Source organism: Lupinus angustifolius, chromosome LG15 (genome assembly GCF_001865875.1).
Source record: "Lupinus angustifolius cultivar Tanjil chromosome LG15, LupAngTanjil_v1.0, whole genome shotgun sequence".
Classification (NCBI taxonomy): domain Eukaryota; kingdom Viridiplantae; phylum Streptophyta; class Magnoliopsida; order Fabales; family Fabaceae; genus Lupinus; species Lupinus angustifolius.
Window position 1 is genome coordinate 16681607 of NC_032023.1, and position 23005 is coordinate 16704611.

Consider the following 23005-nt stretch of genomic DNA (forward strand, 5'->3'; position numbering starts at 1 on the left):
ATGTATAATGGTGTCTCTTATAAGGTACCCAAGACAATGAGGATGACAAATAATTTGTCTAGGGTGCCTGAATATATATACACATACATAGATTTGGTTAATACTCAATCAATAATGTTATTATTCAACTTAGACTTATGGTGCAAAGTTTTTACACTTTTGTATTATTTGAGTGACTTTTGAGCTGCTTATTGTAATAATAATCAAATACTTTAATGACAATAAGCAATTGAATAAGTGTGTAATATTTTTATAGAGTTAAAGCTGAAATAGGAATGTACAAATTCAAATCCTAAAAAATGTGTTTCAACAATATCTTATTACCTACACCTTGACCTTTTCTACGAATCCGCCATTGAAAAAAAAGAACAATATTAAATATTTTACAATCTAAGCTAACAACTTATGTAAATACTAATAAAGTGAATAGTTATACCTACACCATAAAAAAGATTATCTCATCTTCACGATGTATGTCAAACTTTGATAGGTGAGTAATGTTTTTTCAATGTCTTCTATAGCAGGATGATTCTTCAAGATGTGTATTATTTTATCATTTGGTCAGTTGATAAACTGAACAGTTGTTTGGGTATATGTTCATGGGAAATCAAAATTCATACTCATATAAAAATTAAAATAAATATATGTCTAGACAATGAGGTCAATTATTTTATAATATACATAGACATACTTATTTTAATTATAGATCCTTATAATGATGATATTTGAATATCACATCGTTTTTTGTAATAAAACTTTGAACAAGAATCTCTTAACCCTTATTATATACTCTTCTAAGATTAATAGTTGTTAATTTTAATAAACAATTGAGTGCTAACAAGAACATGACATTAATTAATGTGTTTAAAAAGTAGCCTAGATTGCAAAATACAAATAGAGTAGGCTAGGACAAAGTAGATTATAACTTATGATCGCTTCTTAGAGTAGTTAATAGTGACATTAACATTATTTCTCCATGCTCTTGTCAATAAAGGCAAAGTTGATTGTACTTAATTAGTAGTTTAACGTTTTCTTTTCATAATTTTTTAGTAGAGACTTTAATTTTTAAAATAATTGTTTAGTCCAGGTAGTACAAGTCAGTTTCCCCTTGAGTAAAGACATAAGTTATGAATTTTGCAAATAAAGAATATACCTGTTGAAAAAGTTATTTTCATTATAATATGGTTGTTGGCAGTTTGAACACAATTTTTTTTATAAAAGAATATCTATGCCTAGATAAAAAAAATACAACAAATACTTTTTTAACGTGCATCTAATAACATGCATATTGCGACATGACACATTGTGAAATTATAATATAATCAAATTAATTAAACAAGTTATCTTTGAATACTAATAAGAAGATGTTTTGCGATCCATAGTTGCATCATCTGGCTAGAACAACATTAACTTTGATGGATGAAGAATACCAATAGTTTAACATCACAAAAATAAGTGGTTTATACACAATAGGATGATAATTTTTTTCCCACTGAAAATATATCAAAATCAAACTTGTATTATTTTTGGTTTTTTTTTCAGATTATGCAGCCTTTAGTCTGCTTGAAACCCAAGTACGTATGTGAAGCTATGAAAAAGGAAAAAATATGTATAGACGTAGTTTACACAATTTAACTTATGATATACGTAAGCCACAATAAAACAACACATTATCCTTTATATTAAACTAATGAACTCACTTTTGGATTATAAAATGATTTTTTATATTTCCATTAAAAAATTCACTAATAAATATCTTTAAGATACTAATTAAAAATTATAAACAGTTTTCAATAATTTAAGTGCAATTTTTGTCCCTTATTTTTTATAGCAAATGACTTTGCTTTTAACCCCCAACTCAAATAAGTAAATAAAATATTATGTATTTTTAGTCATTTAACAAATTTCATTAAGTTAATTGTTAGTCTTGATAAATGGAACAAGCTGTCAAACAGCTATAATCTCACCTATTTGAGTTAACTTAACAGTTATAAGTTATACCAAAAAGTATAATAACAAGAGAGTATAAAAATAGTTGACACTACTTACTCAGTTTGTTTATTTTTATTCACTACTTTTGGATGAAAAATAATTCCGTACATGCTTTTATCCTTAAATTACTTATCCAGCTACAATTGTGCATAACCTAGGTGATTTTTTAATACAATCCTTTTGCCCTCAAATAGACTATCTTCAATGGAAAAATTTGTACAATCTAACATAATATGCATCGTCACGGTTGATATTTAATCATGGTTAATTTAAAAAAAAAACGTAGTCCAAATAAACGGTGTATGATATAGTGTATATATATAAGTCTTTATACTGACATTGTATAGATTTTTTACTTGTAGTAGAAAATAGTGTATGTCACATATTTGATACCACATGTGACACAATCTACTCTCACTATGTGTTTGATAGGAGGGATTATAATGGAATGAGTATATTTTCCTCATTTTGTTTCAAATTTTGGAGGTGAAAGGAAATAATAACCTTTATTTTTCCTTATTTGGTTGGGGAAGCAAGAGAAAGAAAATACCATAATTTTTCAGGGGAGACACAAATAAGAAGGAATTTTAACCCTATACTACGAATTCAATTAATTGTATATTGTTTAAACATGCTTCATATTTTACATACTGTATTTTTACAACACTAACAAAGATAAAATTACATTTAAGCATGAGAATACATGATCTACTATGACTTTCACTGCAGCCCTTAACTCACTTAAGCCTACCCAATCCCTCAAAAAATTTATTTTACATAATGCAGATATTTAAATTGGCATCTTATTATTTTCAGAGTAACATAGAAGATAGAAGGCACATGTGCCTGGATGTGTATATCATAGCTCTTGCTAAACCTCCTCTAGGCACTAAGAACCATCATAATTAATCATTTTTGTGAGCATATCCATGTATCTTTCATGTAACTTTGATAAACCAGAAATAAGGATAACACTAACCCTGATTCCTGCAGAAAGGAAAGGGCATGTGCCCCCTCTTTTATATGGTATCTATACCATGCAGACTAATTGACTAATTGGACCCAAAATTAACATTGTATAAAAAATTGACCCTGCAATAATTTGCCCACCTTTTAGTCCATGGAGGGGGGAAATTTGGAAATCTACTCAAAGTTGAAAATTCTATTGCTTAAATTATTTACCTTTTCGACATTTATGATGAATATAGTTCTTCAGATTCCATTGGAGATGTCCAATGCTGCAGCAGTGATTCTACAGTTACCCTTCGAGTTGCACTAAGCATTGAAATGAAAAACCGACAACCATCGATTTTGTACTCTTCAAGAGGATTTCTATGGCCGAAGCTCCTTACATTAACCTGTCAAAACTCTGAGATGAGCCTCTAGTTGTTAACAAAGCCAAAAGTATTAATGAGAGAAGGACAAATTACCGCAGAGCTGAGCCTATTCATGTTTACAAGATGATCTCTCCAGAAACAATCAAGAGTTTTCAAAAGAACAGCTCTCTGTATGACATAAATATTAAAAATCTAATAAATATATTTTTAGAGAAAGAAGGAGAAACTGTCAAGTCCCAAGAAATGGGTAAACAAGAAGCAATCGGAATCCAATGACCAAAAAAGATAAGATGAATCAACAATCTTCTTATGCTTGTGCTTGGTAACAATGCATAATTTACCATTTGGAAAACATACTTGATATCCACAACTGCTAACCTTAGAAACAAGCTCATTGTACATGAGCCTTATTCCTACTTTTAAGAGTAGGCAATGACCGGTAGGATGGTAGGACTACAATCATAGTATCATTTCCCCCCAATAAAGATCATAACTTTGTAAGTAGAGTATCTTATACAATTGCGATTCTTTATTTTATCTCTTCCTTCTTTCCTACCTAAAATCGTTCGATTCAACAGAAAAGATTAAGAAGTGATACTAGTGCTTGTTGCTGTTTGTGACAGTTCTCTAATTAAAAAATTTACAGATGGCAACCACAGTTTCATTTACAAGAATAAACAGTTGAATAAAATATCTGACCTCAATTTCCTTTACATGTTTCTCATCATAACCAGACTCTTCAACAACATTTAAATATGAAGCAATGAGAAAATCTCCAAGGTACTTGCGAAGGAGATTAGAAGTTGTCCGGTACTTCCCATTCCTACATAGGCATACCGTCAGTGTGTTTTTTACTCTACTAAATTTATCATATCTACAGTAAAGCAATTAACTCACTCAATTAAATCATCGGAGCAAATAGTAAGCCATCGTCTTAATGACGAGCTTTTCCTGCGAATTCCCCTAAAGGCATTTGGAGGTGCTGGCAAGTTTGGAAGAGAAAAGTAGACAATATCAAGAGAACTTATGTCATGCAACTGCCCAAGTGATTTTAGCAAATTGTCATCTGTAATCCCACCAAAAGATTCTGCCATATTCCATTTGATTGTTTCAATAATAATATTATAAGTTGATTCTGAACCAAAAATAGAAAATGAAGAGGACAGAATAAGTGTGGTTTGTGTATGGAGAACCACTGGTATTGCAAATGAGCTTACCATGCAACAACTTTCCACCAACTGTCATGAACTCTTTCAAGAGCTTACTCAAACTCCAGCTATGTGGATGCTACAAAATCCATTCAAAGCCATAAATAAAAGGAATTGGTGGATAGAAATATACAACATTTTAAAGGGAAAGTTGAACCACCTTCATTGGATCAATATTACTTAAGACAATCTCATCCACCACTGCTTGCATATACCTATGAGCAAGAGACTACATTATGAAGGGAAACTATAAACAAAATTAAACATAATAAACAAGCAGTAGAAAAGAGGGACTATAAGAATACACCTTTATCACCAAAATGGACAAAACATGCTTGCATTAGATACGGTAAATATTATATCCTGGTTTTTTTTAATAAAAAGATATATGCTGCCTTATTTCATGCTACCAGTTGCAATATGCCTTGAAAATTTCTACCCATAGGGTGTTTGATGTACAACCACACATTTATTCCAATTCTTCCTGAGGTGGCCAGTGATGATAAATAATAGAAGAACTTAATTGCAACTCCCAAACAGAATGTGATTCATCATCCTTGAGACGTTATCAAATAAAAAGCCATAAGTGTATGCATGGTTGACAATTTTAAGGCACTCACTTGAATATATGTTGGGAACAGCTTTCGTCATCTCCTGTTAAGATTAACTGCCTTAGATCATAAACATGCTTTCTTTGCACCTGATAAAGTAAGAAATATAAAACCAAATGAGTTGATAAAATATGGGTTGCAGACTATAAGATAAAGTCCAACAGTTCATTTCTAAAGAGAAGGGTGAAATTTTATTCCATGAAAAATATACGTAGAACATAGAAGTATCTGAGGCTCGGAGATTCTTCTTTAAATTATAAAGGATCACAACTTAGGCAAAAACATGATATACAATCCTGGCAGATAAAGAAATTCAGCCAAAGTAGATAATTCTTTTGTTTAAGATTCATTAATTAAATTTGAGACTTCTTATCAATAACTACAATAATAAAAAGTATGAGCCTAATTTTGTGTAAGATATTAATAATTAAACAAAGCTCACGAACTAATGAAGGCCTAAAACTGTTCCTGGAAAATACTCATAATTTGACATTTACCTAGTTGAATTAATCTAGAACATCTGACCAGAAATGGTAACTAATTGCATAACCTATCCGGAGTATGCTTTAGAAACATACCTCCAATACTTCATCAAACTCAACAAGGTTCTTTCTTATGCCGAAGAAGAACTTTTCTGCATTGATTTGCAATCCCAGGAGCTATACATATGTCACAGTCCCAGTTAGTAATGGGAAGATAGCATTCATCAAACATATAATATGAAAAAAAATATAGAGATAGCATGGAAAACCACATATAAACAGAATGAAAAAATTCAAAATAGTTGAACGTTTTTAATGCAAAAGAAGAAATTCCATTATAGTTTATACTTTATAGAAGAGAAAGTGAACAGTAGAAAACAAAAGCAGAGGATGAGGCATCCTCCAAAAATAAAGTACTACATACAAATCAATCATGATGTAGATAAGTAGATTATAACCTGCTTTACAATGGCATCACCCTCAATTGGCATATCCTCGTCATTTGTAATTTTTGAGATAAGTCTCACAGCCCATTCAGTATCAAAATTGAACTTGCGAAACATCTCATCCTGCAAGCTACAACATGATGACGTGTGTGAGAACTGAATGACAATACTTAAACAGTAAACCATGTCCTCAGTCATTCCACCCACCACAGAGAACACATAAGTTAATAAACTAACAATGGAGCGAAAAGTCTTCAATAATTCAGCCATAAGACTCAAGGTTCTTACTTTTTAAGGAAAAAAACTGTCACAACAATCTAAACTTATACCTCAATGAAAAATTATATTATATTTATTCACATTAATAACAGTCATTGTTTTTTTTATTACTTTAAAATAAGGTTCAATGCAAATAAAACAAATAATTTTGAATTTGATATCCGAGTTTTAATTATGTACACACAACCGAAGTCAAATTATTTGAAACTCGCGCCCAAACTTATCTATTCAAAGAAATATTTATTACAGATAGAAAAAACCTAAGGCTCCTTTCAGCCTATATCAACCAGAAATCCTTTTCCTTCAACAACAGGCTGAGTATCTCCTCTGAAATAAAACAGTCTTTGACAGATAACAACTAGCAGATCGAAATTTAATGAGAAACTGAGGAATGATCTTAAAACTAGTCAGAGAAGAACTGAGGAACAAAGAAGTTTGTTCTTATTAGAATTGTGCTGAGTAGGACCAACTCAACCCCAAAAGCTAGCTCATAGGACGAGGGATGCCTAAGCCTTATAAGCATTGGTTTGGCCAATGACCATATTCCCATCCTACGATGGACTATCTTAACCCACCTCCCTCACGGCTAGGACTGCAGGTGGCCCATCAGGAGGTCAGGATCTGAAACCATATTCGTGTTCTGGACGGTAAGTGAAAGGAGAGGCACATATGGGCTATAAGGCTGCTAGGGCTGTCTGTGAGGACAAGGGGTCTTAACTTATGCTATTGATACGATATTAGAATTGTGCAGAAAAGGCCTAAATCAACCCCAGAAGCTAGCTCATAGGAGCCTAAGCCTTATAAGTATTTGCTTGGCCATATTCTCATCTGATGCAGGGCTATCTTAACAGTTGATTATATGGCATGCCAGTGCAAAGCTTGAAAAGTAGAAACCTAACACGGACACATGCTACCAAGAAATTTAGTGATTGAATTTTCTCATCTATTTTTAGCACTGAGAAGAAAAAAATCAACAGCCATAAACAATGATAAAACCCAACAATCAAAACAAAAGTTAGTCTAAGAATAAGCATCACCAATTTTGGTTTAAGTTTACAGCTCAGAGCACCCACTCAACTTGTATGCATATAATAACCATTAAGTAGTGGCAGCAATACTAATATTATACTACCTGACCATAAATCTTGTTGATCCTGGATCCCCCTGCCTTCCTGCTCTGCCACGGAGCTACAACAAAGATTATCACAAATGGATTTAATAAAACGTGAGCAAAACATATGTACCAGGGATATTAGTAATAATAATATACGGACATCAATAAATGGAAAAGAGGACAAGTTTTAAAGATTGAGTTAAAAACTGAAATGGCGAAATTCAGTATATCATGCCCTAAGCTCTAAAGAAGCATCAAGAACATCTAATTGAAGGCATGAGAAACACATTAAATGTGGGATTTACGACTACCCTATATGTTTTGTATATATTAGTATGAAACATTTTAATACTAAATTCAAACAATTCCTAGTTCAATAAGTATCTGAATACAAAATGAAAACATTCCTAGCATATGGATAGATCAATCTACAGTCAAAAGTTACTGCTTAGCAGCGGAAACCAAATTAACATATAAAAGTCTGCAGAAGCTATTTATATTACATCTAGAGAAGCTGCAATCAGATTAACATATATCACATGAAACAGGAACCATTTCCCCCTCCCCCCTCTCAAATCCTTACACTTGAGTAGAGGTTAAAGGGAAATAGTTTTCACTTTATTTTCATAACAATTTAATATTTTGCTGCCAACTAATTTAATTAGTGATTTTAGAAGGGTCATATTGGAATGTTAAACAGCTAACATCTTGCCCCATCTTGTTAATCATCCCATGGGAATGATACAATGAAGACAACTGCTAGATCTGACCATAGTACTACTTAGTCTTAGATTGTTATTATGCTTTAGTACCCACCTGGTTATCTATTCTCCGGGACTCATGCAAAGAAGTTCCAATCACATGAAGGCCTCCAAGTCTTTTTACCTCAGACCCTTCATGCAAACAGTGTTCTTCACAATCTTTCAGAACTGACAGGTACGCAAGTGCAACAGTTGGACCAAGAGGGTACATCTCAGATTCTTCATTAGCAAGCTTCTCCAGCTCCTCCAAACTATGTGACATACTCATTTCAATGGCCTCCAAGATGAAAGATTTAGCATATTGATACGTCCAACTTTTAGCCTCACTTTTGGAAACATATTTGGCTGAGTAATCCATGACGCATATAACACATTAAGTTAAAACATGTAATCATGGCTAATATCAATAGAATTCCATCTGAAACAAAAGAATTTCTGAACTAGAATCACAGACCCATTAAGGCTGTCTTTGCCAGCAAGGCCAATGATGATGATCCAACTTTTATTTTTGAAAGCGCCTATATGAAAAGATTCATTAAAAACTGACTCTCAAATAAAGAAAATTAAAATACAATAACAGACAGGATTACCTTTTCTGAAACAGCCTCACCAGCAAGGTCAATATTTGGATCCTCTTGTGTTAGAAATGAAAGTATGCTATCCTCTATAATTTCTCTGGCAAGCATCTACAGATACCAGGAAAAAACTGTATAAAGTCATTTCCAAGATCCAATTCATGCCAAGGTGACATGTTAGCTGTCAAACAGACAGGACATCATCTAATTACCGAAGAGATGCAAATGATTTCACTTTTCTAGACATTCAAGAAGTCAAGGACAAAACATGCAAGGGCCCATATTGTCCTCATAGAACACTAGCCACGACTAACTAATCTTACTGGCACACCTACTTTTGGATTTCCTCCAAGGATTATATCTGTGCCCCTGCCTGCCATATTTGTAGAGATGGTAATGGCGTGTTTCCGTCCTGCTTGTGCAACAATTTGGGCTTCTCTTGCAGCATACTGAATTAAATGAGAGGTCAAAATGGTGAGAGGCTAAAATCAAAAACAAAATTTGAAATAATTGTCTAAGAAATCATTGTTAGAGTGTATGCTTCTGAAGATACCGACAAGTCATAATTTCACAAACCTTGGGTCGAGCATTCAGGACATTGTGAGGAATATCCCATTCCCTAAGCAGACCAGACAAAAGTTCAGAATTTTCTACACTGCATTGAAAAAAGAAAGGAAAATACTTACTCTTCTAAGTCTCAACTGTAGATAACTGAAAAGTTTCTCCACAAACAAATTTAATAAATGGCCTTTACAAACGATTAGGACTTATGATGACGAACCAGATGGCTCACAGCATGCATGGAAATGCTTTTTTGGGGTAATAACCCCTTTTTCCTTTCAAAAGCTCTCTGGGGGACCTTTCAATTATAAGTGTTTTGAACAAAATGCTAATCCAAACACACACATAATGTAAACAAAGGTCGGTAAAAAAGTGAATTTTACAGTGATTTAAATTTGACACTGCAAAGATATGCACTAATGCCAAGACACAAAATAATCAAAACCTAAGCAAATTAAATTAATCTTTCTTTCAATAATAACTTATCAAATTAAACTACCAGGGTTGAACTCTTCTAAGAGCTAATGCTTGTAAGTTTGGGGCTAAAAATGGCTTATTCAATAGCATGACCCCTCATGTATAGGCTTGCAGCGTGGACAAAGCTTTAGTTGTTAAAAGAAGTTGTACCCTTACACAATGAAACCCCCTAAAAGCATAAGTTATTATGGAAGACTCTTGGTTTTTAATTCTAACTACACTAAAACCTGTGCCATCATTAAGAATTTTAATATCCATTTTTCTTTGAATTGGTTGATTTGTTAGACCAGCTAACCATCTCAATTCTCAATTTGTAAACCAAAAAGATCATTAGAAATATAATTTCTAGCCTAACCAATATTGATCAACAAATATAATAATTTATAGACACACAACAACAACGACAACCAAGTTTTAGCCTATAGATGGGTTGGTTACATGGATCAGTCAACAACATTGAGCTCTATTCAAAACCCAAATTTTAGTAAGGCATTTAGAACAAGATCTTTTATGGGTTGTTCTAATGATTTGGAGTATAATTTGCAACAGACAACATTGAACAGATTCTAGTTCTTAAAAGATTAAATTAAAAAGACAACAAGGTAACCTTTTCAACAGGTATAATAGAACACAATGAGTATGTTCCAATAACAATACGGCTCTATCAGTCAAAAAGGTTTAAGATTTCCTTGAAGAACTGGAGAGCGTATCTTTATAAGTTCTTCATTATTAAACAGAACAAACCATGAATTTCAGAGCTTTTGACTAAAGTAAAAGTATTTCTAATAATTACTTGTTTACAAAAGAATGCAAAACACAACTGAGTAATAAATAATTTTCACTATAAAAGCCACAATACTTACCTAGTCGTCCCAACTAAGATAGGACGACCTTGTTTAAACATATATTCAGCTTCTCTGCGAACTTGCTCCCATTTCCCACGAGCAGTCTTAAATAATAAATTCATAGAAGAACCATATGCTTAGAAGAAAATAATAATTTATATCATGGCAAAATCACATTATAGTAACTAAAGATACTTCAAAATCAACAACAGTATATGTCATACAGCAAAAGCTTGAATAGGCAAATCTTTCCGGATATTAGAAAGATTTGTGGGGACTTCGATGACTGGCACCTGGAACATTTTTAAGAACTCTTTCTCCTGCAATGATATACACAGTCACCAAGAACACATCATTGCAAAAATTATAATAGTGATGAATAATGACAACTAAAATGCAAGGTTAATCTCTATAAATATTTACTTCTGTTTTTGCAGTCCCAGTCATTCCTGACAACTTTGGGTAAAGCTTGAATAATGACTGATATGTGATTTGTGCCACAACAACCGAATCTGCCTGTGCAGGGTTAGGGTTAAAACATCAAAACTTAGAATCAAATCATTATTACAATTTTCTGTCCTCCTAACTCTATGTAATCCATCTCCTTTTTGTTTTAATGAAATCTATGTAATTATATCTATCTATATAACCACCAAATGAGTGTCATGAAACAAAAAATCAAAGAACCCCGATATGTACCTGAATCTCCAAACCTTCCTTTGCCTCCACAGCCTGGTGAATGCCCTCAGACCATCTCCTTTTCTCTTCAACTCTTCCCGTCAGCTGAGAATTTTTCAACATTATGTTCATAATATCATCAAATTAATAATAAAAGCATAAAAACAACACAAAAAAACACAGAAAAAAAATGAAGTTGTTAGAAGGCCATACACTGGCAGGAAATTTAATGTTGTTAGAGATAAAGTCATTTGTGTTCTTCTATTATGTAGCTTTCATGATAATTAATCCTCAACATGGTACCAAAACTTCTATGACCAATTGGTCAACAGTTCAATCATTGCACCTCATTCTTCATAATTAAATTATATTCAGCACAAGGTAAATTGGCCTTGTGCACTGTCCACACTTTGAGTCCAAAGGGCTCTTGCATGGAGGAGTGTGTTAGAAATATAAAACCAGTCAGTGCACCAGGTAGCAATTTTAAGCTTTTGGGACAGTTGTTTATTGACAGAAAGCACAGCCTTTAGATCCTATTATAACAATTTTTTGAAAGCTTCTTTCATATAAACTTGTCAGTTGCCACAGAAATCCATATTGTTATAGGTGAAAAACATAAAAAATCTCAGTATTATATATTAACAAAAAGCACAACATGAGAAAAATGTTAGCAAAATGCAAGTCATATTGAGAAACAAAGAAATGATGAGCAAGTAAAAACTGCATGATATTGAAAACATATACTACCTTAAAAACAAAAGTTGAAAATATTACCTCATTGATAATTAAAGCCTTTCCATCTCTCACAATGTACTGAACATCTTGGCGATAGAATTCCTTAGCTTTCAACGCATTAATCACAAATCTGCAGTAACTCAAAACTCAATACTCATGTATAACTGATTGGACAAGAAATGATCCAATTCCAATGGGTTAGGCAGAATTTTCTTATAAATCATGTAATTTTCAATTCATATAAGATGATAAAAGTAATTAGTATAAATCTCCAGCAATGCGAAAAAGCCAAAAGGAAAAAATAAAAGAATTCATGATTACAAATATAAAGAGTAAAATAGAGAAAAATTGAATTTCTGCACTCTACTGTTTAGCAGGTTATTGTGATGTTAATGTTAACCCATTCATAATGAAAGAAATCAAAGAGAGAGAGAGAGAGTGGTGGCTGATGTTAATGCCCACATACTTTTTTGTCAAACAACCACCTGGATTTCAAAACAAGTAAACAGGAACTGAAGAGAAATTAATACTTTCAATTCAATAAATAGTTAAAGCATATAAATATTATTCACCTAGCCCAGGGATCATTTTCATCCCAAAGGTCATTAGTTTCAAGAGCCATTTCAGCAAGAGCAATTCCTTCCTCAGACAACTCTACCGAATTATCTTTAAGCTCCACTTTGTAATGCTGTTAACAAAATAAAATCTGTAAATAGAACTATTTTCTCGAATTATCCAGATAAACTAAAGTTCTCAGAATGGATAAAGAGAGAAAAACAGTAAACAATATTATGAAGGGCAAGGGAAAGTACTTACTCTTCCCTGCATAAGCAATTCAGCTACTTTTGCAGCAACAGGGTATCGTGCAGCATCTTCAGTAGCCTGTGGTACAGAAGAAGGAGCAACAACAGTTTATCACTGGGCTCATTCAGTTGAAATATTATTTTGAACAGTAACAAACTGAACAATGCAGGAGATGATGAAGAGTGGAATGGTGAGAAGCAACAATAAAATGAAGGTTAGACTTACTTCACCGCTGATTAACAAAGGATTCCTTCCTTCATCTATCAGGACAGAATCCACTTCATCAACAATCGCAAAATGAAATGGCTTTGGCCTGCTTTCACAAGCAATAGCCACTAGTAAATAGTAATTCAATCACACTCCAATATACATATATATAAAATTAACTTCTAAGTGTTCTATCTAAGTAATACACACTACCATCTCATCACAAGTCGATCGCTACTTCCAGCAAGATTATCTCGTAAGTAATCAAAGCCAAGCTCCTAAGGTAAGAAGGGGAGAAAAGGAACAAAAGAAAACATGCAATGTAAATAAGTAAGTGTATAACAAAACAGATAGCAACATAAAAAATTGACAACTGTAATTACCGAATTATTGGTATATGTTATATCACATCTGTAGTTGAATCTCCTCTCTTCAGAGTCCATCCCCCTCTGTGCAAGAAAACATCGGATCATAAATTCAAACAGTAAGTCCTGCTATGATTTTATAAATAAACATCTTCATATAAACTTGCTGCTAGAACAATTATTAGAAACAAGACCAAACTCATTTGTATATTACAACATTAGAATGCATGCTCTAGTCTAGCCCACCACCAAACACATCATACATAAAAACAAATATTACTACTGGTAGAGGAAAATGACCTGAATAAGACCAACAGAAAGACCTAAGAAGCGATGAACACGCCCCATCCATTCAGCATCACGTTGAGCTAAATAATCATTGACAGTTACAACTGCAAAGAAATCATGTAGCAGGGCAAGTTATTATTATTTTATAAAGACAAGTACTGACACCTGAAGAAATTTCCTGCCAATAAAAAATGCTTAGAAGTATTAACAACAACACATACCATGGACACCCTCACCGGTCAGGGCATTAAGATATGCAGCTAATGTGGAAACTAATGTCTTTCCCTCGCCTGTTTTCATCTCGGCAATGGACCCATCATGCAACACTGCTCCCCCAATAATCTAACAGCAAAACAAGATTTTCATCATTGACCTACTTTTAATTGAGTCTAAACTCTAAAGTAAAATACAATGTATATATGTATATGAGCCAACTTATTTAAAGCTTTTTCCACACAAAAAAAGTTATCTTTTATTAAAGAAATAACTTATAACATTTACATATTTGCTTGATTGGAATTTTTAAATAAAAGAAAGGGCTGGAAAGAAACTGATATTCAACATTGATGAAAAGCTATATTTTCTCAGCTTCTAAAAAATCCAGCAAAAGAGGAGAGACAATGCAAGAGAAAGAACCTATTTTAATTGTGATCAAATGCACAAAAGCTTGCGAGTAAGATAAATAAACCAAAATAACTTATTTAGAATATTTAAGAATCTCCTTTTTAAGCTAAAATATGCATATGCAAGATAGAGTGGGACCTGGACATCAAAGTGGCGCATTCCGAGTTTTCTTCTAGCAGCTTCACGTACCACAGCAAATGCCTCTGAAACATATTTTACAGACTGAAATATATGAAAACTAAATTACATAACAATCCAACAATTGAACAATGTAGTTTTGGAATAAAAGTGAACCAGCTTGAATATCTGCAAGAGTCTCCCCTTTCCCGAGACGGAGGCGAAACTCTTGTGTTTTCTTAGTTAACTGCTCATCCGAGAGTGCCTGAATCCGCAGCTCGAACCCATTGACAGAATTAACAAGACGGTAGTAGTCACGAACAACCCAGTAGTTCAAGCTGGTAAAATCAGTGAGACTCTTTCGAAAAAGGCCAACATTTTCCTACAAGCAATAAGTGACAAACAATTAGCGTTTTCATGATGACATGGGCATTTTATCAAACAGGTAAGGGGCATAGGGGAGCGCACTTTGACAGAGGCTGAAATGGGTTTGAGGGTAAAACGACGTCGTGGGAGGAGAGGAGAGGAAGAAGGTGATGGAGTGAAGAAGAAGGAATGAGAGTGTGTGGAAGTGGTTGTGTGAAGAGGTTTAAGAGGGAAGAAAGGTGAAGAGAATAGCGCGGGAAGGGTAGCCATAGAAGGAGGAGTGTGTTATGTGTAAAGTGTTTCCAACTTCAGCTAGCCTTCATTTTATGGATTCAGTTTACTCAACAACCATTATTAGCTATCTCGGGGGTGATTCAGTAACTTCTTAAACCTTCACTCCAGTTATTAGCATACATTTCTTGGAGGTGGTCTAGTAACTTGGTCTAATGATGGATACATTTGTTTCTTTTACCCTTTTACCACCAAAACATTTTTTCATACTACTAATCTTATTGATAAGAAACTAATTCATTTTATAGTATATGATTGTCTCTTCTAGTAACTACCGTTTTCAGTAATTAAACTCTTGACTTTTTAATCATTCCGGGAATTTTGCATAACTTTACACCACAAGCATAGGCAGAACTATTGAGGGGCAAGGGGGGCAAATGCCCCTCAATTTTTTTTTATTATTAATATTTTCTTTTGGTATTTTTTATATATTTACTTTGTATAATTTATTAAAATATTTATTTTACCCTAAAAATGAGTGTTTAAATTAAAACATAATTTATCAATTTTAGATAACATACATGACAGACAAATTATTCCATTATTCTATTCATATTGTAATACAAAGCCACATAATATTATAGGCTTGTAGCAACAGTAAAAAAAAATCAACATTGCACATCTCAGAGTGGATTTTTGAAGTTACTTTTATTATCAAAAAATTTGTTACATGATTATCCTCATCACTCATGAATTCATATAGTGTTTCTAAGTTATTTTCACTAATACTTTCTTTATGCAATATTTTTATTTTCCTAATTGATAATTTAATATTGGAGTATTCTTAATCTATATTGAGATGTAATTATAAACATTAATGATATATTATGAATTTTTGTTACGGTATATATTGATTCAAGAGTAAATTACACTGACACCCCTTGAGTTTTAGTGAAATTACACAAACCACTCCTCACTTTTTTACACCTACACAAACTTCCCCCAAGTTTTTATACTTTCGTTACACTGACCACCCTACATAAGAAATAAGTGTAATCTTTTAAACAAAAAATGTGATAAATGCAATTAAGTTAAACAAAACATGATATATTGTGTAGACAAGTCCAAATAATATAGAAATCAATGTATCATTATTATTTTTGGTTACATAATGCATCAACATTTCTAAAAAAATATTGTTTAAATCGCTCTTCTAATATAGTGTAACGAACCAAAAATAATAAAGAAATATTGACTCATATATTATTTGGACTTGTCTCCACAATATATCATATTTTGTTTAACTTAATTGCATTTATCACATTTTTTGTTTAAAATATTACACTTATTTCTTATACTCATTGTAATGAAAGTACAAAATTTACTCTTGATTCAATCATTAATTAAGATGAATTTTTTTATTAAAAACATGGTGATTTATATTGAAAATGAAATAACAAAAAATTTTACACTTGATTCAATGATAGATGTATTTAAGTCTTTAAAAGTATGAAAAGTGACACTTCAAATGAATGTATATATTTTTTAACATATTTACTTGTTAACTAATGTTATTCAAAATTAAAAGCAAATATTTATTTCAATCCCTCGTGTTTTTCGACCTTACCAGTTTAGTCTCAAAAATTAAAAAACTTAAAATACTTCTTAAACTAATAAAGTCAAAAAACACGAGAGACTGAAATAAATATTTACTCTAAAGTTAATATATTGTTTTGAAATGTTGAAACAATTATATATATTTATGTTTTATTATTAACCAAATAATTTTAATTAAATATTATTGTCTTTAGAGCAAAATCCTCACTGACCACAAGACTAACAGTCTTATTGGACAATAAAACTATATATATGATACATAGAGCACCTTATTTTCCAACACTATAAATAGTTTATCTACTTAGATTCATTCATTATTTGACACATGTATTATTTCTTCTTTTTATAATATATTTTAAAATGAAAACTCTAGAGGAATGAGAAAAAAGATCCATGTCAAACAATGAATGAATTTAAGGAGATAATCATTTCTCTTATCATATATATATATATATATATATATATATATAATCATTTCTATCCAAGTTATATACAAACCCCATATCATACAACATATAGAAATACAACCCTCTTAAAGTAAAATGTGTACATAAAAACACCCTTTAATTATTTACTTGGGTCAGAATCATCAAAATATCTACATCTGGGGAAAATTTTGTGAATCAACGTGCACTCCAAAACAGAGCAGCATGGCATAGAGAAAAATTGAAACATCTGGCTGAAACTTGAGCACTCGAACCATTATAACATGGTGAGATCCTCACCATTTACCATGATAAACCTGGAGGAATCAAATCAATGCTAGCAGTTGAGTGTTAAGAACTTCACAAAAATAAACTCAGAATGGAGACCAAGGGAGTGATAACAAGTTAATAAAACAAACTTGAAATTTAAGAGTATTATGCTCTATGATCTATCCACTCTGGAAGTGTGTGTATTATAAATTTGCTAGTGCACATAAAGAAACTAGCAACACATTTCAACAGAAGTTATGCATTTACCTATAGTTGGCCTGGTTGAAAAATTCTTAGACGAAAAACATTCTCTTAAATTGGCCTGGTTGAAAAATATTCTCTTCTATTGAGGGGGGAAAGAACAATCTCTAAAAGATGCTAAGTAATGGTATTTTCTCTTCCCATTGGAAGAGAGATATTAATCAAGAGCAAGGGGGAAAATTATGTAAATGAACAAAAATTACATCAAGCTTGGGATTTCAGTTACATCAATATTCAATTTAAGCAACACATAAAACTATTGTCTCTATAATTATCACTGAGAAACAAAAAAGAAATGTTTAGACCTTAGTTCAACAAGTAATGTAATTGAGGAAGTAAGATACCTTGATAGACTTATCAGCATATCCAACAATAAGTTTCCCTTGGCAACATAATAGAGCTGTTACAACAGAACTGCAAGGAATGGAACCAAATGCTTTGACATCTAGTTCAAACTCATCATCTCCTGATAATTCCTGCAATTCAATAACATTGCTTGGGAACCCTTTTAATAATAGAATTAAAAAATTAATTAAATATCATAATTAAGTTTTCACATTTTTAAATGGATTAACATAGCAAGCTGCCTCCGCTTAGTTCATTTCCATGTAATTCCCAGAACAGAGCACAAGGTTTTGCATTTCTACCTGTATATTAACAGTTTTATCCCAACCTCCTGTATAAAGACATTTTCCCTGCATATCCATAGCAAAAATAGCACCATCATGCAATGTCTTGGAATTCATGAACACGTCATTGCTCCAGACCTTAACAATCAAATGAAAAAAGATATGTTAACCAATAATGGCAGTAATTGACTATGTTTATCAACTCCATATTATTTCACTTCAAGTGGAATACAATACATTAATCTTCAGAAGAGGCAAGATTCTAGTAAAGTAAGAAACCTTTATGCATCCGTTCTCATAACCAGCAACAAGCAACTGCCTATTGACAGTAATTGCCAGGACAGACTTCACCTCTCTGGGCATATCTTCCCCAAGCACTGTCAATTGGCTGTGATCATTAAGACTCCACAACCGAACAGTTCCATCCCAACTACCACTGTATAGAACCTCATCACATATTGCAAGTTTGGAAACTACAGAACTATGGCCATTCATTGTGCAAATCAAAGATCCGTCCTGGGAAACAAACAGAAATCCAAATAATTCAATGTTCATATCAAAGAATGATTTTTTTAGGCTGCAACTTAAGTAAATAAAGAAAATGACAAAATTACCTTTAATGACCAAGCTTTTATTGTTCTATCTCCACTTCCCGTGTAGAGACGATGATTTCTGTAAGCAGTCATGGAATGGATACCACTAAAACGCCAATCCTTCTGCTCATACCATTTACTCAAGGGATCTTGCCTGAGAGGGCTAGTAATTCCCCAGACAAATATGCCGCCTCCACTGTCACCACTTACGCACAACGGTTCTTCTTCATCCACACAAACTAGAGCCATGACTTTATTCTCATGACCTCTAAATGTGTGTAAATGAGAAAAATCCTACATAATTTTTGCATGGATGAAAGTCATCAATTAAATAACTGAGCTTGTATCATAACATAACAGCCACACTATTTTATAGCAAAGGACCACAGTCCATCCAACCCTGTCATTATTATAAATCAGGCTTCAATGTTAGCATAATCTACCATTTAAGATGGTATTTTCCAGTTATACCGGTAAAACTAACAATGTAATAGCCCTACAAACCACAAGGTAGGATGAGGAAATGTGTGTGTTAATGAAATATACCTAATGCAATTAGTCATAGAACTCTAATTTTGGAAAGTACACTACAATTCAACAATTTCATAGCAAACCTACTTCATTATATTTTTTAAAGCGTGTCTTAATTTCTACAAAAGGGAAGGTAATAAATAACTAAAAGAAAAGATAAAAATATTTCCCACCATTTTTGCCCCTCTTCCTTTATTTATCTATTGGTGTTAAACATATATCAGAAGGTAACTGGTGCCACATAGGAAAGTACACTTCAAGAATGTTTTACTTTTTACTGAGAATATCAATGGAAATTTCTAATTCTACTGCATTTACTGAAACAACAAAAGATGACATCCCCATATCAAGATTATTTATGACGCTTGTATTTGGAATGCACCCAGTAGAATATTTGTCAGGTAATTATGCTTTAGGAGTGCTACCTGTAAGGACCATACATGGACAGTTTTATCGAATGATGAGCTAAACAAATACCCCCCTGCAAAACTAAACAAATACTAATCAGAATGAAATGTCATTCTTCATTGCATAATCACCATATATCCTAGCAGAACAGAACACAACACGAGTGAGACACTAGGCAAAGCAAGCTTAATACAGGCACTGATTAAGAGCCTACCTTATAAGTTACACTCAACCACGCATGTACTAAATTGCATATTAGTTTCAAAATACTTTGAAGCAATTCATGCAAGATGTGAAACTATGGCCATATAATTTCAAAAGCCTCAGGTTCATCAAGCATCCAAGCCCATAACCAAGGTCGAATTATTGAAGTTACTTATCACTTGGTTGAAGGCCGTAAGCACAGTTTCATTTTAATAAAAAAATGGAAATATGGTTTATTTTATATCCCAAAATTATAGTTTTAAGTACTTGTCATCCACAGATACAACCAATGGAATCATGGAAAATGGTTGATTGATAGCAATTTTTTAATACAAACTTAAAACTCATACCCCCAACAGCCAATCCAGTGATACAATCCAGATGTCCTCGCAGATCATTAAATTCAGTCATTCCCTTATATAGGCCAGCAACAAAATCTTCGTCAGAATTGTCTTCACCATCTCCAACAAAATCTGGTTGATCTCTATCTTCGTTGTCCTGCAACTCACATTCTCTCTGTTCATTAGAACTGTCCCTGTGGAACTGAAACAACTCCCCAAGAATCAAGCAGTGATTCATGCTGCTCTTGTTTATTGTGACCTCCAAGTTGCCCAGAAAATCAAATTGAGGTTTGACTAACATATCCTGAATGCATTTCCTTACATCCACCACATCTGGACGGTTTCCTGGATTTATGTCCAAACATTTGCAAAGAGTCTGCCTCGACGATAGATATTGAGGCCCTAGTTTGTCATCTATAACTGAATTAACTTCCTCCAACCAACAAGCGTAACCATCTGAGTAATCAAAGTCATTCTCTTCATTCATTTGAAAAGTATATTGAGGGAATGCATCTCCAACAAGAAGCAGCAGCACTACACAAGCCAATGACCATATATCTGAGCCATAACCAATTGGATATCTTGAATGCCCATTCTCACGAGAAATATCCTCCTTATGCAATAACCTAAGCATAACCTCTGGGCTAACGAAAACCTTACTTTTCAACCAATCCTTACATATTGCTTTGTCTTCCTTGTGTTTACTGCTCGTGGCACCGGAAACAGTATCCATAACATTAGAACAAACCTTCCTTCCCATCACCAATGCTTCATTCAAATCAATACAAACACCACCAAACTCGTCATAATAAAAACAAGAAAGTCCTAAACAGCCAGCAACCAAACCTTCCGAATGCAAAGCAAGCACAGATTCACAGATACCCTTACCAATCATTGCAAAACTAAAAAACCCATCTTCAAGAAACCCATTTCTCAAGTCACTGAACTTGTCCAAAAGATTACTACCATTGTGCCTCTCACACACAATATATAAAGCCGCATCATCCACCTCCTCCACCTCACTCCACAACCCATAAACCCTACACATCCTCTTACGCCGTCTCTCGGAAGCTTCCAGAATCAAAATTAATCCCTCCCTCTCAACCTCTTTCATTCCCTCCAAACACTTAATAATCCTCGCAACATAACTAAACCTAAACTTCGAATCATTCACAATAGACGGTAAAGAAACAACAGGAACAAGACTCAAACCGTTACCATTGTTATCACCTCTGAAACAAACCCTAGAATAATTCAACGAACCGAATCGCACAAAACCACCCGGTTCGGGTTCGGATTCGGGTTCAACCAAAACGGCGTCGACCGGGAGAATCCAATCCTTCCACGTGGCATAGAACTCATCCGACCAGAATTTAGCGACATTGATTGTGGACCGTTGATTTTGCTTTTTGTAATGATCGGATTCTGAAGAAGGAGGAGACTGTTGGAGAGAGATTCGAAGAAGGTCGATGTTTTTGGGAAGAGAAGAAGGACCTTGATCGGAAGGGTATTTTAGTAATTGAGTACACGCAGGGCATCGAATCGTGTTAGGGTATCGCTGTGGGAGTGAAACGAGGCAAGCTTCGCAGATTGAGTGACCGCAAGATAGTACGCGAGGGATTGAAACGGTGTCGTTGTAAGTTTCGAGGCAAACGGGGCATTCTGGTAAGTCGATTGTTGGTTGCGCCGTCGTCATCGACGGCGGTTCTGCTTGGTTCAGCACGGGAGTTACAGGGAAACAGTTTAAGCGGAAACGGCGTCGTTGTTTTGTGGTTATTTGGACTCATTTGCCCTCGGATAGTTTTCAAGGTAAATGCGAATATTTGGACACATTTGTTTTATCTAAAGTCCGGGTGAGCATGTGCCAGGTTGGACGAGTTACAGCTTGTCCTTACCTGGTCTTAAATATTTTTGAATCTGAATTCGATCTTAAACCCGAATCTAACCCGACCCTAAATAGCGATCGGGTCAGCCTTTAAACTGCACCCGATGCTAGACCCGATTAAATATAATGTATATCCATTTTAGATAAAGACTTTTCAATATTATTTATTATTATGAATATATAGCTTGATATATATATTATGGAAAAATTAAAGAATAAATGATATTTTCCACCAAAATGTATCATTACTCTATACACATTTGAGTAGAAATACATACAAATATGATGAGCGAGTAACCCTGAGACGGGACAAGTCGAGTGATGCTTGATCCCTACACAACTCTAAGTATTGACCGAATCTATTTTTTGAACCCGAACTCGGCCCTAAAACCAATCAGACCCAATCCTATTTATACTCAATCATGATTGGGCCGTGTCGGGTGAGCGGGTAGGACGGATCCTGCTCACTCCTAATCGAAATGGTGGAAAGTGGAATTACAACTTACCCCCTTGGTTTGTTTTAAAAATATTTGGGTTCAATGTGGTTACCAAGTATGTGCTTAGAAATAACATATTCTTATAATCAAATTAGGAAAAGTGCTATTCATTTCATTTTTGTCATAATTTATTAAAATATCTATACTTGTATCAATAATATACATACTATTTATTCATAATCAGATAATTTTCATATTTAAAATTTATGTTTTTGTAACTCACATTAATTATTAGAATTTT

General features: G+C 33.4%; 1 protein-coding gene across 2 annotated transcripts; it reads right to left on the reverse strand.

Annotated features, from left to right (window-relative positions):
• On the reverse strand, window positions 2832-22186 carry LOC109328174 (protein translocase subunit SECA2, chloroplastic). Of its 2 annotated transcripts, XM_019561500.1 has the most exons (36): window positions 20392-22186; window positions 19855-19910; window positions 18920-19192; window positions 18585-18821; window positions 18324-18443; window positions 18021-18152; window positions 14684-14888; window positions 14528-14592; window positions 13987-14107; window positions 13778-13869; window positions 13496-13561; window positions 13326-13390; window positions 13131-13218; window positions 12918-12983; window positions 12674-12789; window positions 12141-12231; window positions 11388-11471; window positions 11112-11204; window positions 10913-11008; window positions 10707-10792; window positions 9382-9460; window positions 9141-9254; window positions 8821-8916; window positions 8685-8748; window positions 8286-8575; window positions 7488-7543; window positions 6089-6206; window positions 5727-5807; window positions 5158-5237; window positions 4698-4752; window positions 4547-4616; window positions 4227-4416; window positions 4029-4152; window positions 3423-3497; window positions 3175-3350; window positions 2834-3084 (listed from the first exon to the last, which is right to left on the reverse strand). In XM_019561500.1, exons 1-35 carry the CDS (start codon window positions 22076-22078, stop codon window positions 3186-3188), a joined length of 5496 nt encoding a protein of 1831 aa, XP_019417045.1. In that variant the 5' UTR covers window positions 22079-22186; the 3' UTR covers window positions 2834-3084; window positions 3175-3185. The 2 variants fall into 2 exon arrangements, with proteins under 2 accessions (XP_019417044.1, XP_019417045.1); XM_019561499.1 differs by lacking the exons at window positions 18021-18152; window positions 18324-18443; window positions 18585-18821; ... (1 more) ...; window positions 19855-19910; window positions 20392-22186 and adding an exon at window positions 14975-15194 and having other exon boundaries at window positions 2832-3084.